We start from the raw sequence: 14,577 nt of genomic DNA on the forward strand, positions 1-14,577 counted from the left end.
GCAACACACAAATGCCTTCCAAATACAAATGTAGTTTCTAAATCAGCAAACACCCATTAAGGATGCCACACAGACACTTCCCTACACCCACAGGTAACTGGATATATTACTGTTGTTACTTAGAATAGTACTGAGATCAGTGTCAAAGAAAAGGTTATTAGAACAAACAAGGTCAAAAAAATTCTTAAGCAGGCAAATACATATGGACCTACCAATAAGAGTCAGTGAAACAGGCTAAGCCAAAGTCAATGGGCAAAAGTTTATATGGGCTGAAGCACTTCAGTAAGAAGTTTTTGCACAAGGTTTTAGAAGTCTATGAAGTAAAAAGAATCAATGTAGGGCCACAAGCTGTTAGACTTGTTAACCCTAACAAGTTCAGACTTTACAGTACAGCATATGACTTCTGTTCCTGTGCCTCAGTCGTGGGGACAAGAGGGAGGACTTTTGGGACCTCCTGCACTGCAATGGGAAGTCACTGATAGTAACCAGCAATCTTCAATCAGTGGCACTTAAGTGTTTCAGCTCCTCATGTCTACTGCAAATGGCACCCCTCGGATCCTGGCTGTCAAGATGCGATTTCCTTCCTTCTGGGGTCCAGCACTCTTGGGGTGGCTCAAGCTCAATCAGTACTGCTTTCTGGAGCTCTTGGCCAGCATAAACGCAATGCACACAACCCTCTCCCTGGCTCTTCGGTTCCAACAGCAACTGGAATTGCGACCAGCTTCGGGAAGGATGTCCAGGTGACTTACTTTGGAGTTAGTTGGTCCCACCAACGCAAAGGGAGACGTCGTCCTTGTCGGGGCTTCTCAGTCAATACAAATTTAGAGTTTCAGCACAGCAGCAGGGCTTCACCGGGCAAACCAAAGGTCCAGAAGTTGCAGCAGGTGTCCTCTTCAAGTTCTTTGCATTCCTTCATCCAGTGGTCAACTGCCTTCTTACAAGCAAAAAAGCCTTGCCTTTTATGCAGGTTTCTCCCATTCATTCCATAGCAGTCTATCACCCAGCAGGGTGGCTTTCCTTGCCAGACAACCAGCCGGCCAATCACCCGAGAGTGCATGCCAGTCTCCTAGGAGCATAAGCACAGAGTGTCAGGTACCTTCCTCATTTCCTGCCCCCACCAGACACTCTGGGGCCAGAGGCGGGCTTCACTCATGAATCCCACCAAAGACAAAATGAACAAAGGGACCAAACCTGGTTTGACACACAGTAATTCTCAAGGACCTTTCCACAAAGAAATGGCGAAAAAAGACTGGGGCCATTTTGACAAAAATGGCACCCAAGGGTGCTTTACTGCAGCTGCTAATGTAGATGAGAAGCTAGACAAAGGGGATGCCAAGTATCCCCTCTGGCGCCCTATAGTAAGATAGGGTATGCTGGGTCTAGAACGTTACAAATTAAGTCAAGTCAATTTCACTTTACTGCTCTTGGACACTGTATTCAAGAGAAGGTATTTAAACCCTTAGGAAATCTGAAAGACTTCCCTGTGCCACTGCACTGAAGGTGCAGTGTGTCACAATGTAAAAAGATGCCCATTGACTTTGTCAGACTCCAAAAACCAAAGGAAACCACAATCACATTGAAATACATGAAAGTGGGAAAAGGGTCTCTCTAGGTAAGAATGAAAAAGTCCTAGAGTCCAGCAAAAGAGCTGGGGTCTAAGGTAGACAGGAATTTGCACATGTCTGAGAATTCTCCCCAACGCTCGTTCCCCACCCATGGATGAATCTTACTCCGGACGCTCATACTTTCTGGAGATGTCATCAGCATTTTGGTGATTATACCCAGGCCTGTACTGTAGAAAAATCAAACCCCTGTAGGCTGATAGACCATCTTAATTTAGGATTGTCCCCCTTCATCTGCAGTAACTATCTCAACGGTTGGTGGTCTGCTTGAATTACAAAAGTAGATTCAAATGTGTATGGTCCAAACTTCTTCAAAGAACACACAATGGAAACACATTCACGTTCTATTGTTGCCCACCTTGTTCCAGGGTCCTTCAGTTTCCTACTGATGAAACAGATGGGCGTTCCCTGCCTTTCTCATCAAGCAGACTCCAAACTGCACCTAAACATGTACTGGAAGCATCAGTTTGTACAATAAATAATTGGTTGTAGTCAGGAGCTCTCAAGACTGGAGCTTGACAAAGGGCTTTCTTAAGTCCTTCTAACGCCTTAGTGCACTCCTCATTCCATCTGACCGTGGGAATTTGGGTGAGTAGATCACATTTAAGGGAGAAACTATGATCCCATAGTTCTCAATGAAGTTCCTATAGTAACCGGAGAGTTCTAGAAAGGCTCTCACTTGGGTTTGGGTAGTAGGGGTGGCCCAGTCTTGTACTTTGCTAGGTAATGGCCTTATTGCACCTCCTCCCTTATGTCCAAGGTAGACCACATTACTCTGACCAAGTTGACATTTGCTTGCCTTTATGGTCAGATTGGCCTGCGCAAGAGCCTGCAAAACATATCCTAAGTGGTCATTATGTTCTTTCCAAGTAGGGCTGAAAACTGCAATGTCATCAAAGTATGCCATGCAGAAATCCTCCATCCCATTCAGAACATGATTTACCATCCTTTGGAATGTAGCAGGTGTATTCTGTAGTCCAAAAGGCATAACTTTAAACTGGTGGAGGACTCCTGGGTGGAGAATGCAGTTCTTCTTGGCATGGTCTGTCACAATTATTTGAGAATAGCCTGAGGTCAGGTCAAATGTACGGAGGAACTTGGCTGAACCAAGTTTGTCCACCAGCTCATCTGTCCTGGGTAAAGGATGGGCATCAGTCATGGTGACTGCATTAGGAGCATTATAGTCCAAAGGACCTCAATTCCTTGGTTCCTTTTGGCACTAGTACAACTGGACTAGCCCATGGACTTGTAGATGGATCAGACACAAGGTAAAGTATCTTGACCGCTTCCTTTTTGTGCGATCTGACATTCTGTAACCCCTGCTTTTGACGGGGACTCACCAGTGAGAATATCATGCTGGCCCCCAAGCGATCAAGCCTGGTGTCAGTGAAAACAGGGAGGCAAACTGATTCAACAGAGCGTTGCACTCCTATTGCAGAGTCACACCTGAAGAGCGTTGTACTCCTTCAATTGTCTATTCTGAAGGTTGTGCCCTGATGAGATCAGGGAGAGGCTTGCTCTCCTCTTGATCAGAGGCTAGCAGCAATGCCCCTAGTGCTGTAAACCTGAGCCTTCAGGCGGTTAGTGATATAGACCCTAGGGGCCTCCTTGGGGTTGCCCAAGTCCACTCAATAATTGACCTCTCCAAGTTAACCTACAAACTAAAGGATCCAATCCATTTGTCCTGTAAGGCCCTCCGCCTTGTAGGTACCATAAACAATACATGCTGGTCGGGAGTAAACCACCATGTTGGCCTTCTGGTTGTGCCAATGCTGGACCAGAGCCAGACTTTCAGGTTTTCTGGAGTGTCATCAGTGCCATCCACTTCCTGAGGCCCAGCACTCTCACTGGCTGTAGTGAAGTAGCACTCTCCAACCCTTCCTTGATCAGGGGCAAAGGCCCTCCGACTGGATGACCATAGAAATTCAAAGGGGCTAAAACCCAACCCCTGCTTTAGGACGTCCCTATAAGCAAAGTGAAGGCATGGCAGTAGAAAGTTCCACTTTCTTCTAAGGGGTTCCTCTAAAGCACCCATCATGCTATTCATAGCACGGTTAAACATCTCCACAACCCATTGGTTAGGGGATGGTAGGCTGTTGCGAACTAAGTCACTCCACAGTTCTTCCACATGGTCTGCATGTAGTGGGACAAAGTTTGATCCCCGTCAGATGGCTTCCTTCGGAAAAGCGACACTGGTAAAAATATTAAAGTGGGCCTTAGCCACTGCCTGAGCAGTAACAGTTCTCAGATATAGCATCCAGATACCCGGTAGCATGGTCTACCTCAACCAATATAAAATCGGTTGCCTGAGGAAGTTGGTAGGTCTAGGAGACCAACAATGTCATTCGCTACCATCTCAAAAAAGGCACCCCACCACAGGGAGGGGCACTAAAGATGCCACATTCTTAGATCCACTCTTGCCAGAAGTCTGACAAGTGTGACAACTCTTACAGAATGTACATACATCAGCCCCCACCTTGGGCCAGTAGAATTACAGAAAAAGCCTCTTTGGTCCTCTTGAAACTCAAGGGGCCAGCCAAAGGGATCTCATGTGCCAATTGTAGGAACTTTTGTCTCATCTCCTGGGGCACTACCACTCTCCTGTAGTCCTGTGGGGACTCAGTAGGTTCACTGTAGGAGGCCATCCTCCCAGTAAAGCTTATGCTTCCCTGGCTCTTGCCCTTCCAGCAGCGAAGCTGTCTGCTGATGCAGACCTTCTAGACTGGGACTGTCCTCCGAAGTCTGCCCTAGAGGGTCCACCTTCTGCAAGTAAAGTCTGCCACTCAGGATGGTCTCTAGGATTCAGATCTCCAATGCAGGGAAGGTTTTCTTGCAGCTCTCTCACCAGTAGCCGATTCCATAGAATGTGGTTGATCCTCCCACTCCATCAGCTGGGGGAAGGGAGACAGTCCCCTCTGGGATGTCCTTGTCCTATGTACAGGTTTAGGTTTCAGACCTTTTTCCAGAAGTCTCCTTAGTCTCTTTTCTTAGAAGTTGAAGTGTGGCCTTCCTGTGGACTGAGGTATTGGAAATCTCCTTAACTAAGTCTCTTAATGTTGCCTCTGGCCAATCGTGTTTGCTTTTGCTAGTAGGCCTTGGGGTACTAGACACTAATAAGAGTTCAAGTAATTTCCCCAACATGACTCCCTGGCACGTCATGCTGTACACCAACAGGGATCCCAACAGTCATGCTATTGCACTGGAGAGCTGGAAGAATAGGAACCATTTGGATAGGGCCTCCTGCAGGTTTAGTGGGACTTTTCGGTGCATTCGCTAAATCCTCAGGTTTGGAAAAAACTGTAAAACCGCTGTAAGGTTTGCCCCAGTGACTAACAGGGTTCTCCCGATCATTTACAAGAACACTGTCCATAAAATATTCTTTGGTGTTGTGGCATGGAATTCTAAACATCCACATTCTGTTCCCACAGACCCATGGACACTATAGATACACTGGCTTGAACTCCAATGGGGCCTTCAGCAAGTAGTTGAGTGTGCACTTGCCATTTGTGCACCCTCATTGATGAAGGCCAAGGGGTCAGTGTGGACCCCCTGAAGGTTTACCCTTGCATCGGAGATCCCCTTATATATGATTTACAGACCCACATTCAAAACATTTCCCAAATGTTCTCTGGAATGGGGGTTTCCGTTGACCTACCTCTGGTTTGGCACCAGAGGGTTCACCAGACCTACCAAATCTCCCATGGAATTGATCCTGGCTAGGTTTGTGGCCCTCTTTTGGATGGTGGGAATTCAAATTCTCTTTACCCTCTTTCTTGTGCTGCTTCCCCCTCCTTGTGAGCTGCCCCAGAGTCGAGTGGCCCAGTTGGCTACCCATTAGTCAGCAGCTTGTGCTAGCTTTTTAGGATCAATTTCGTTTGAGTCAGCCAAGTGCTCTCAGCTCAGGATAGCATGCATCAAAAATAGATTCAAGCAAAAAAAATCCTCATTCCTTTAAAGGCATGTACTCTGTACCCCTTAACCCAACCACCCAAGTTCTTCAAACATTCACACACCCATGTAGCCCAAGGGGTACCATTAGTCTTGTTGAGGGTCCTAAACCTCTTAAGGTACTGGGAAGGAGTCTTCCCAAAACTGGCTATTGATGACAGCTTAACTGACTCAATCCTTTCCATCACTGGCACCCAACTCCATTACAGCATCACAGCCATTCAGGGGGAGCCAAGACATGATCCATGGAATCAAATAATTCCACTTATCCCTTGCACATTATGGGTGTATTCAAACGTACCCAGCCAATCCAACACATCAAGTTTAGGTTCATACATACTCACTGCTTCTTTAGGCCGGCGATGTTGGGTAAGCTTGAATGTAGTAACCCTGTGGGAGACTACACCAGCCTTGTCCTCCTGGCAATAGGCAAACTAACCTTTGGTATAGGTCTGTACTACACACGTTGGTAGTGTGACTGGGCAGCCAGACTTAACTAAAGAGGGGTCAATGTGAGCTGTTGAGGTGTAACATTCAGTGCGACAGGCATTTAAATAACACTCTAGGTTTCTAATTATTAAAACTATATTAAAATAAGCCTTCTTTAGAAAGGGCAATATGCAACAATAAAACACTTCAAAAATACACTCCTTCAGTTTCAGTTAACTAGATACCCTTTTGGGATGTCACACGTCCTACACCGAGGTGACTTCGATTGCTAGGACAATGTGGACATTGATATATCACTTGGACACTTAATGCAATACTGAGGTTATGGAAAAAGAAATAGGTTAAAAAACTAAGGTTAACAGGTTTCCCCAACAGGTAAGCACGGTGTTCAATCCCCCAATGACATAAGTTAACCCTTTCCCTAGCGATAAAAGCTACAAGTTACATGTGTGACTTTTGAAGGACAGAAACACAAAGTCAGAGGGTAAGAGTCTTCCGTGAGCCAGGACAGCCAATGTTAATTGAGCAGAGTCTAGGGAAGCTGAGGCACTTCCTGAAGATGGCACAAAGGTCTTGCACAATGAGTTTTGTTGCAAAAAGAATCACTGTTGGGCCACACGCTGGGAGGCTTGTAAAGAGTAAAGATGCAAGCAACTCTGCAAAGGACAGCAAATGCAAGTCTCCAGTGACAGCAAGCAAGTTACACAAGAGGTAAGTCCCCCTAGTTACAGTACCTAGAGTCTGAAGAAACGGTTCCAGCTGGCTTCTGTTCCTGTTGTAGTCATGCAGATCCTGTTCCCGGGACTCAGACATGGGGACAAGAGGGATCACATCTGGGGACTACAGCACTACGGTTTTAAGGTAGGCGGTAGTAATGGGCACACTTCAGATCAGCAGCACTTGGCGGTTTCAGCAACTCACTAATAGCACCACTGCAGTTCTTGGGCACCTTGTGGGCTCTCCTTGCTTCTGGGGTCCAGCACTCTGCGGTGGCTCACGCTTGGGTAGTCCTTCTTCGAGGGAGTCCTTAGGATCTTCCTGGAGCTCAGGTCTGGCTTAAAAAACAAAGCAGTCTATTCTGGTGTTCCTGTCCCCTGGCACTCTGTTGCAGCTGCAGCGAAGATGTACAGCCAGCAGGGAGAGTGGTTCCAGTCAAGTTAGTCTTGGTGTCAGTTGGTCCCACCAACCCAAGGGAAGAGGTCATCCTTTCTGGGCTTCTCTAGTAGATTCAGAATTTGGAGCTTCAGCACTACAGCAGGGCTTCACCGGGCAAAAGAATGGTCCAGGAGGGTGCAGCAAGCTTCTCTTAGTTTCTTCTTCGGTTCCTTCATCCAGTGGTCGACTGCCTTTTATGGAAGTTTCTCCCATTCATTTGCAGCCTAGCTGTCAACCACAGCAGGGTGACTGTCCTGGAAGGACAGCCTATCAGGACTGGTTGCATTCAGGTATTCCTAGAGACAAAGGACAGGGGAGTTTCGGGACCCTACCTCACATCCTGTCCTTCCAGACACTGTCTTGCCTTTGGCTCCAAAGCGCTCAAATCTGTCTCAAAGTGCAGTAAAACCCAATAAAGACCTCTCAAACAGAAAATGGCAAAGGTTGTCGCCAGGGGCCATTTTGACAAAATGGTTGCCCATGGGTTCTGTACTACAGCTTAGGGTTCAGCACAATGGTAGGATAATTTAAAGCACTGCCACCAGCCTTATAAGTAGTGAGGGTAACAAAAATAAAGTTACATGAGAATAGGATAAGCGGCTAGTAGGTAACCAACACCCCCTCCCCTCTTCTCCCCAGTACTCCACATACGATGGTGTGTGCTGGACCTACAAAGAGAAAAAGTAAAGTCAATTTCACTTTACTATTCTTGGGAACTGTACTTCACACAAGAAAAAGGTATTTTAACCTTGTGAGAAATCTTAAAGGATTTCTGTGACACTGCACTGAAGGTGCTGTGTGTCAACATACACAAAGTCGATGCTTATGGAGTTCCAGACTCTAAAAACAGTGAAAACACAAACCTAAATCAGGTCAAAACACATGAGTGTGAGAAAGAGGTCACTCACTCCAGTGTTAGAAATTAAAAAGTCCCAAGTCCAGCAAAAGAGATTGTGTCTCTAAGGTTGAAGGGAATTCGCAACAAAATAATTCTCCTTACACCTTGTGAAGCAACCACTACTATCCTGACCCCGTTTTCTGTGCGATAGGAGGTCCGAAAAGAATGACTGTTTCCCTTTAACTGGTGTGAACAACCAGTCCAAGACGAACTTTTATTTTAAGCCATCTCCAGAGGTCCTGTGATTTTCCATAGCAGCGGAACACCTATTCTACTTTTTAGTGCATAGTCTTGGAAAGGACAAATCCGTTCAAATCTTTGCTGAGCCCTCAAGGACACTCCAGCGATCTGATCTAACTCGCCCGGACCCCGTCAGAGTGCGGGTCTGTAGTAAGGTAAGATTGACAAGGCAAATTGCATCCTTGTTGGTGCTGCAGAAAAGGCACCAAAACCACAGAGCTACCAAAGAAGTTGATGAAAGCTGTCCCAGAGATCCTCCCTCGAGACTGCTGCCGAGAGATCCAATTGATTTTTCTGCCTTTCATCGGATCAAGGAATCCAGAGGTCGGGTCCAGAGCTGTAACAGAGCAATCAAACGTTTTCTTCAAACCTAAAGGTACTGTGGGTAAAAAGGTATTGCTTACCTTATTCCAGACAGTCGCTCCAGAGCATTGGAGTGCACGTAGACATGTCCAAGGCAACCCCCTCTTAGCTACGACTCAAGCCACTGCTCTTGACCCTTTAAGCGAGTCCTCTCTCAAGGTCTCCATTGTTGGTTACATGTTCGTGTATCTTCTTTCATAGAGACTAAAATGTATACACAGGAGCCTTTGACTTCTGCTGCTTTACAAGACTTTAGGCCTCTCTGAACTGCCTTTTAGACAGGGTTGCGATTTGAAGACTTGCTGTACAAAGAATCCACCTCTAGAACCTGAAGCTCTGCTAGGATTATACTAACCAACTGTTTGCCTTCCCAAAATTCACTATCATATATGCATGCTGACTAAATGCAATTACTGTATTACTTTGTGGGTGAGAGTTACCGATAGTACGGTAGACCTGTCAAACTTCCAACAATTGTGCACTTTCAGCAACTACAAACGAAGTGGCCATTTGAAAGTATTGTAAAGTATACGTGTGTTGGTTTATTGTGCCAAGTATTTAACAGTGATTATAGATTTATTATATTAACACATGTGCAAGTGTTTCTTTGAAGTGCATTTCTAGCTGGGTTCAGTGTACTTACCTACATCTCATCTTCATCTTAAGATTAAATCCAACCGCTCGTCCACTACCTAGATCTCAGTGTACAGACGGATGCTTAGAGTTGGGGGGTCGCGGAAGGTGGGGGGGGGGATCTACAAGCCACTGGGATAGTTTACTAAAGTCTGACCTCCAAGTTGGACTTAAGAAAACTCTCCATCAGTAATACCAAAAAACGATAATGTTAGCAAGGTAAGTAAAGCAAAAAGGCTTTGCATGCGCCTAAAATTCAGTTCAGCTTCAAAATAGAAATACGTTGGGTGTACGATAGTTCTGTGGAGGGATGGCAAAAAAAACTCCCAACAAAGACCAATCACAAACTGGCCATCTAGCTTTGAAAAGTATCACACTCGGGAATGCAATAGCCAAGAAAAGTTATTGCAACATCTGCTTCTCATTTCATGAACAGAGTAGGACACCTTACTGGGTTGATTCAGGGGTCCTGGCACTGGCAGCATGACTGGTACAGATGAAGATCTACCCCCTCAATAGGAAATGGCTGCAGAATGGCTTTGTGCACATAGAGAAATACCCAAGACAAACTGCATTTGGTGGCCACAACCCACATTGCTGGGCATTTGATTACAGTATTCGTTTTATGAGAGTCACCTTCGCACTAGCATTGCAGATGGGGCACATCACTGCACTTCGCTGTAGGAGAAAATGATTCTTTAAATATACCTGGTTACGTTGCTGACATACTTCTTGTCGTCCACCACTACGTTTAGTGCACAGCCTCTGGGTGCAAACACATGCAGGGGTTCTGGAAACATGGGGAGCTTTTCGCCAGGGGCTGCAGCAAGGATTATTGCTCTTCTTCGTGTTTGCGCTACTCCATACTGCCCAGCCTGGTGGATTAGAAATACACTTCAGAACATACACAAGTATTGCCAAATAGTTTGACAGTAATGCAGCAACAAAAATTTGGCATTCGTGCAAAGGTTGGCTTTGTAAGAGATGCCAAATGACCATGCAACATCTCAGTACCTGCAAGACACCAAACGTGCACTGGTATCCCATTCGAACAAGGCATCGGAGGGTGAGCTTCAACACCATGGAACCCTTGAAGGACACGAAGTTGCGCACGTTCTCCAATAGGAAAAACTTGGGCCGGTAGTAATCACAGTAGCTATAACAGAAAGTTACATTGACATTTATGTTAATTAAATGCTCCACAAAAGTACTGTAAATCAGCCCTGAAACCTCTATGGGTGCATTTGTCAAGTTTGACTGCAATACAGTTTACTTGTAAGCATCACTGCAGCGTTGCTTACATGTGTTAGGTCAAAGGTCTGCAACCTTCCCACTACAGATGTTTTGGCTTGCAACTCCCATCAGCCTTATCCAGTCAGTGGAAAGTGAATCATGAGAAGCCCAATCACCTGCAGCAACTGAGGTTGCAGGTCCCTGCCGTAAATAGATGGGCATTAGCCAAAGGTGAACTAATTGCCCAAGCGGATTTATTGTCTCATGGGTTTCAGAGACTGTTATTTCTTGGCTTGTCTCAATTACCTTTTTGAACTAGCTATTGGAGGCTGAATAGGGATTCTCCACCCACACCCCTACTGACATGAAGTCTCTGCAGAGCTTCACTTTATCAGCAATCCGACTTCAATGATGGCCACCATGTCCTCCAGTTCATATGCCCAACAAGGAAGAACAGAAAACTAGTGCAAGACCATCGCCAACAGGCAAATAAAATGCATTGTAACTAGTCGGGTACATTATAGATGCTTCCTTCAGTGATGAGATCGGGGAAGGCGTCTCCAACTCAAGTCCATGCACAAATTAAATTATCAAATGGAAGTAAATTGCTAGCTCAATAAATCTGTTGCACGCAGATAGATTTTACTTGGCAGTGATGACAATTTCTTGCATTTATTTTCAAACTATGGCATGCCTTGGATTCGTAGTACCAGCAAGCCAAAAAGGGAAGACTATAGCAACAAGGCTCAACAGGATCGTATGAACTTGAATCCAAAAAAGTAACGTTTCATTGTTAACCCATCTCCCTCCAACCAAGGGGCATACTTAACAGTAGACCCACTCAGAAAACTAACCTTAGATACGACACCACAAGAGAGTTCTTGAATTTGGAGTATGTGCGAGAATTAAATCTGTTCATGCCACTGAATCCTTGGCAAGGTGGACCACCACACAGCATTTCCACATCACCTCGGAGAGGTAACTTCTGCCCCAGAGTGTTCGTTTTCTCTCCTGCCATAACAAGCTTCAGAAGAACGTTGCAGTCTTCTGTAAAAACAGTGGTCCCCGGGTTGTTCAAACGGAAAGCCTGCGCAGCTGGGTCCCACATCTCAATTGCCCACATAGTTTCAGCAATTCCTGCAAGAGACAAAATTAAGATGCCAACAAAGTTACGAAAAAACAATCAGCAAAACCAGAAACCAGCAGATCCGCACAAAGTCATTGGGAACCACACATCTTGCAAGGAATTTTACCCAAGCAAGAGCATTTAAGATCCCAACGTGCCCACTATCTGGACAGATGACCTGCAAATTCGTCCCATTGTTAAAACTGTCCTCCCCAACCTCTACCCCCAGCGGACTATTGTGCCATTGTTAAAAATCCTCCAACCCCAACATCTACCTACCCCCCCATCCTCTCAACACCATTGCCCTCTAGTCAGTGGTTCCGAGAGACTAAGGTGCAGTAAGATTATCTTTCAGTCTGACAACACTCACAAAAACAGACTAAGCAGTTATGCTTATTCAGGAGGAGTCAGGCTTGGTGTTAAGTGCAAAGTGTTCTAAGCAAAAGAAATGCAAAGGCAACGACAAAAGCATATTAACAGAATATTGAACCAAGTTCACACTATTACTTAAGTAAAATAATTCACTAATCTTACTTAACACGACATAGGTTACCTGCCTAGGTTACAAAAACGGTTTTGCAATTTTTCACCTGGACTTCAAGGGAGAGACACTGCATTTGATTTGTCTGGATCCATAGACCGGGGAGGGGCGTTCAAATGCATGAGTCCCCATTTTGTGCAGTGCAAGACGAGCCACCTCCAGTGGTGTTCTGCCGCAACACTGTTGGGGAGATTTTTCTAAAGTCCACCCAAAGGATTTTATAAGTCTAATTTTGTGCAGTGCCACTGAGCAGTCCCATGGACTTCTCTTAATGTTGAATTACATTTTCCTGAGTGAACTACTGTTCAAGAATAGTAAGATGACCCGTCTCACCTTTATTTTATGGGTCCAGCATATATCACCCTATGTGGAGTACTGGGGGTTACCTAGTAATTCCTTTTACCCATTACTATTTTGTTACACTAACTTACATGAATGGCTGGTGGCAGTTGATTTTTTTTTACCATCTAGTGACATGTATCTGCAGGCTGATACCTCTGGCAGTGAGGGTCAAACTTCCCTGTCCTTTGTCTAGGTGCACACGAGTGAAATCAGTTCCAATTGGCCAGCTGCCTGTCCTGGAGGAGAGCCACCCCTGCTGTGTGATTGACAGTCTATGTCTGTGAATGAATGGGAACTTGCATAAAAAGCAAGGCTTTTGGGACTTAGTCTACCACTGCAGAACATCCGAAGCAGAAGATGGGAGAAGACACCAGCAGCACCCTCCTGGACTGAGAAGTGCACATTGAAGCCCTTCAGCTGTGCTGACTCAGTTTACGAATCGACTGGGAAGACCTGTAAACAGTGGTCAAAGTGTACAAAAAGAAGTAGTGGAACTATGTTCCCTGCTGACCTGCACCCACTTCCCACAAACCCCATCGCCACGCCCCCTCCGACACACAATACAAACCCCCAAACACTTGCACCTGCAGTTTAAGGGAACGTTCAGTGCAGTGCTTTGAAAGTGCAAGCTGCAACGTCTTCCTACACTTTTATTTTAAAAAGAAACCGTTCCGGAATAGTTTAGTTTTAAAATAAAAGTATAGGAACTGTAAAACGAAATTTTAAAAAGTAGAGGAGCACCGCTCCCACCCGCTCCCGCTCACTTCGACCACTGCCTGTAAAGGACTACTAGCTCCCTTAGGCTGGTAGGACCAACTAGCCTAGAGAAACTATTTTGGCGCAACCCCTGACTTGCTGCGACTTTCCAAGGCTGCAGAAGCCCAATACCTGGGGTACCTCGACCACGTGAGTGCATTGTGTTGCGAAGTCTGAATCCAGCCATAACTTTGTAGGCATCCAGAGGACCCTACAGAACCTAGAAGTCTGCATCCAGAGTCCCCCTCATCAGAGTCCAGGACTGAGGGATCAAGGAATCCCTAACGAGAGCTTTTCGTTCTTTGGCAGTGAGAAAATCAACCAAAACCACAAAGCCAATGAATCAACAGAAACCCATTGCTAGACACCCTCTCAGGTGCTGTGACAGGAACCCATCAGACATCCTCACTTTCGTCACCACGACCAATGACCAAGAAAAACAGTCTACTGCATTGCATCGTGAAGGCAAACAGCTGCAACAACTTCCAGTCAAAAAGGTACTGTGGTGGCACAGGGTACATTAACCTTTGCCAGTTGGGGTGCTTCCTCTTTGAGAGTGTGATTTAACCCTACATTAACTTCACTGCAATTTACCTGCATCGACGTACAGCTTGAGCTTTCCAAAGGTGACTTCGAGTTGCTGCAATTTCTATTTTGAACACTGACAATTTAAGAACAATTTTCTAAGAAGAGCATCAGAACTTTGACTTTGTCAATCGACTTTGGTTGTCCTGGCTCCCTAAAGGCCTCGTTCTGAACCCATTGGCTGTGGCACTGCTTGTTCTCACAGGTATTAAATGTTGAACACTAATACCAGGATAATTAACTGCCTGCATCCGTCTGGGAGAATCCAACTGTTCTTATAACCCATCAGTCTGTTCTGATCTAACCCTTTCCTTCCTTGAAAGCTCAATATTGCAAAGGTAATATATATAAGCTATACGGACCTCAAAAGACGTCACCTCCGGGGTCTTGAACATGTGTAACAGGAATTAATTACTCACCTGCTTTATTGTTCACTTTAATTGAATCCTAACTTGGGATTAATGTTACAGCTAATAACAGCTTTTTAAAGAATGCTTTAAATCTGTATAAATAATGTATTATAACTAAGTGTATAAGCCTGGCTGCTCACTACCCACTAATGTATTACAGGCCTATATTAAAAGGTGGGTTACTTAATACAAGAGATAAGTCTTGCGTAGTCCCACATCAGTTGGAATACACTCCTTACCCAACAGCTGGAATAGAACGAGCAGTCTTTACGTCC

At 45.4% G+C, this 14,577-nt stretch overlaps 1 protein-coding gene across 1 annotated transcript in view; it reads right to left on the reverse strand.

Moving 5' to 3' along the window:
* The window catches only part of DNMT1 (DNA methyltransferase 1), a 425,596-nt gene that overhangs the window by 19,403 nt on the left and 391,616 nt on the right, over positions 1–14,577 (reverse strand). The window contains exons 26-28 of the mRNA XM_069604056.1: positions 11,397–11,679; positions 10,324–10,465; positions 10,018–10,184 (exon numbers count right to left, since the gene is read on the reverse strand). Of these exons, the coding sequence (XP_069460157.1) occupies positions 10,018–10,184; positions 10,324–10,465; positions 11,397–11,679 (592 nt within the window). The remainder of the gene's footprint in view (positions 1–10,017; positions 10,185–10,323; positions 10,466–11,396; positions 11,680–14,577) is intronic.

This window comes from Ambystoma mexicanum, chromosome 3q (assembly GCF_040938575.1).
Source record: "Ambystoma mexicanum isolate Mex_15411 chromosome 3q, UKY_AmexF1_1, whole genome shotgun sequence".
Classification (NCBI taxonomy): Eukaryota; Metazoa; Chordata; class Amphibia; order Caudata; family Ambystomatidae; genus Ambystoma; species Ambystoma mexicanum.